Source organism: Gymnodraco acuticeps, unplaced genomic scaffold (genome assembly GCF_902827175.1).
Source record: "Gymnodraco acuticeps unplaced genomic scaffold, fGymAcu1.1, whole genome shotgun sequence".
In the NCBI taxonomy this organism is placed as follows: domain Eukaryota; kingdom Metazoa; phylum Chordata; class Actinopteri; order Perciformes; family Bathydraconidae; genus Gymnodraco; species Gymnodraco acuticeps.
The window spans coordinates 1,294,934-1,298,113 of record NW_022992344.1 but is presented as its reverse complement, the minus strand read 5'-3'; the positions used below and the strand labels follow the sequence as shown (position 1 = coordinate 1,298,113).

The window sequence follows — 3,180 nt, the reverse complement described above, 5'->3', positions numbered from 1 at the left end:
AAAACACAATTAGAATTTAGGATTATAAGAAATCCAATTGAGGTAAATACAAAATCATGAGAGATCCAGCTAAGGTTCCTAGTTAAGGTATAAATTCACAGTGATGAATCGATCAATCTGTAATCTGTAAAGTTAGTGTCCTCAATCTTTAACATTACTTTACGTTTACTTCATTACGCTTTATTCAAGAGCAGAGTTGTAACAGTTGTTACAGTAACGTAACTACTTTTTTCGGGTAAAACGTAGTGTAACGCGTTACCACGAAACATTTGGTAACGTAACGTAGTTTCTTCTTCAATTCTCCGCAACGTTACTTTTACGAGTGACAGTGACACTGCCTACTCAGCTGCGTGCTTACGCATTAGGCACGAGCTCTCATTCCACACTGTACATGCTACGTGACGTGCTGGTGGTGGCATGAAGACTGAAGAGCAGTGATGGCAACGGCAAGTGAGAAGCAGGCGCAGCCAACGCTAACATTCGAGGGATGGAGGTATTCCCATTACTTCGAACTTGTTGACAATAAGGGGAAAAATGTGAGTGTAAGGTGCACGTTGTGCCCTGGCCAGAAACTTTTGTCCACTGCCGTTAATTCAACTGCCAACCTCATCAAGCATTTGAGAGGAAAACATGCTAGCATGAAGCTAGTAGCTCAAGATCCCCGGAGAAATGAAGATATTTCGAGTCCAAGCCCAAAGCAGCTAAAACTTCAGTTTCTCCTATCTAAACAAGAGTTGGACAAACTTGTAGCTTCGTTCATCGTCGAAGAAATGTTGCCCATCAATACTGTTGAATCTCCCACTTTCAGAAAGATACTTAGCAAGATACCGATAACAGGAGACAGGCGCCCATGGTCAGATCGTAAAACGTTCACTGGCTATCTGGATGAATGCTATCTGAAAATGGAGAGTGAATTAAAGAAAACGTTCGAGAGTTTGCCGTATCTGTCAACCACTGCGGATATATGGAGTAGTCATAACAGAAGCTTTTTGGGAATCACTGTGCACTGGATCAATCCATGCAACTTTAAACGTGAGAAAGCTGCCATCGCATGCAAAAGAATAAAGGGCAGGCATACATATGATGTTATAGGCTTTGAAATGGAACAGATTCACTCAGCATTTGGCCTTTCACATAGGATCACCGCCACCGTTACAGACAACGGGTCTAATTTTGTTAAAGCTTTCAAGATGTATGCACCGCCTGAGCCTAACGAGGAGGAGGATAATGACGAGCAAGGTGTCGTTTTCACAGATGTGGAAGAGTTGCTTGGGGCCACAGAAGGACAGTTTTCTCTTCCCCCGCATTTCAGGTGTGCTTCGCATACACTCAATTTGATCTCGTGCAATGACATCGACAAATGGCTGTCCTCCAACAGTGACTCAAAATGTGTGTACAGGAGTGCAACGGCAAAGTGCGCTGCTCTTTGGACAAAGGCGAGCCGCTCTACCTTGGCCTCTGAGATTGTCGATGAAATCTGTGGAAAAAAAATGATTGTGCCTACATCAACAAGGTGGAATTCCTTCCACGATGCCCTGTCCCGCATCAGTGACATCCCGGCCCAAGATTTGAATACGCTTTGTACTAGACTGGACATCAGAGCCCCGACAGAGCGCGAACATCTATTCCTAAAGGAATACTGCAGTGTTTTGAAACCCCTGACGGTAGCACTGGATATATTGCAAGGGGAAGACAACTGCTACTATGGGACTCTTCTACCAACCCTGGAGACCCTGATGTCCAGGACACTGGCACTCCAAAATGGACTGTCGAGGATGACAGCAAACCTACCGGGTGTAATTGTACAGGTAAGCCGATTCTTAAAGTTAGTAGCCTAGGCATATACATCATATATAGCCTACGATGTCTATGATATAAATGTATATGCCTATCCATTAACGGACATTTCTTAATAAATATTCTTAAGATAAATGCATTATGCCTCCCCTGATGGAGCTCTAGTGAGTCGTGTGTCTGAAAACTAGGCTTATTTGTTCTATATAATTTTGTCCTAGGCTATCAGGACGCGATTCGCACCAGTGTTGGAGAGCAGTGAAGCTTTATTGGCTGCCTTGACGTTGCCGAAATTTAAAGTTCGATGGATCGTGGGAGCGGAGCGGAGAGAAGCGGCGCGTGCGCTGCTCATCGCGGAGTGTCGCACTCTACCCCGTGATGAAGAGCCGGCTAACAATAAAAACCGAGAAGCCGCCGCACACAGCAGCGCCAATGAGAATGACTTTTTTTCTTTTGATGAGGAAGAGGAAGACGCAATGTCCATTAGCGCAGACTCGGAGGTATTTGAGTACATGAGATCAGGCTCAGAGTTAGAAGTCCTCAACCGTTTCCCCCGAGTGAAAGCTGTGTGTATGAAATACAACACTGCCACACCATCCAGTGCACTGGTGGAGAGGCTGTTCAGCCTGGGAGGTATTGTGCTTTCCCCCAGAAGAAACAGACTCTCAGATAAACGTTTTGAAAGACTGCTCCTGATGAGGTATAATCGCACATTTTGTACTGATGTGGAATAGGTTGCCTGCCACCCATGCTATAGACATAGCTCAAGCCTATGCCTAATATCCTCTTTTTTTTTTATCTGCCATCATACTGTGAAGAAGGGTGAGCATATGCAGTGAACATAGCCTTTTAATTCTGAGGCCAGTCCTGCTTTAAGTTGTTCTTGATTTTATTTTGGCTAAAATGTCTTTGCTTCCAAGCTGTATTATGCCATTTTATTTTATTTACACAAGCCATCGATATCAAGACATTTTGAAGTTATTCTTTTTCTGTTGGATTTACATGAGGCATGTTTTATTTTGAGACACATGAGCCATTTTGAGGTTATCATGTTGTTCCTAAGGAGCCTATTGATATGATTTGCACTAGCTTTGCACCTATTTTGGGGCTAGCCTGTTTAATGATTATGATTTTATATTGATATTTGATATTGATAGCCCAATGTTTTGTTAAGTGCTCTGTGGCATTTTTTTTATAATAAAGAGCACAAAAGAAATATCTGTTATGTCCTCCATATATGTAGAACTTTATGTAAGCCTACACATTTAGGAACAGAGATGGAGTTCTGCCCAAAGTCGAGCAACATAAAAGTAACGAGTAACGTAAAAAGTTACTTTCCTTGCAGGGTAACTAAGTAAAGTAAGGGATTACTTTTTTAAAGAAGTA

The 3,180-nt window shown here is 42.7% G+C and overlaps 1 protein-coding gene across 1 annotated transcript; it reads left to right on the top strand.

The window, feature by feature from the left end:
* The first annotated feature begins 406 nt into the window (after positions 1-406).
* Positions 407-2,948, top strand: LOC117541552. Its single transcript, XM_034208756.1, has 2 exons — positions 407-1,808; positions 2,016-2,948. Exons 1-2 carry the CDS (start codon positions 438-440, stop codon positions 2,526-2,528), a joined length of 1,884 nt encoding a protein of 627 aa, XP_034064647.1. The 5' UTR covers positions 407-437; the 3' UTR covers positions 2,529-2,948.
* Positions 2,949-3,180: the final 232 nt, after the last annotated feature.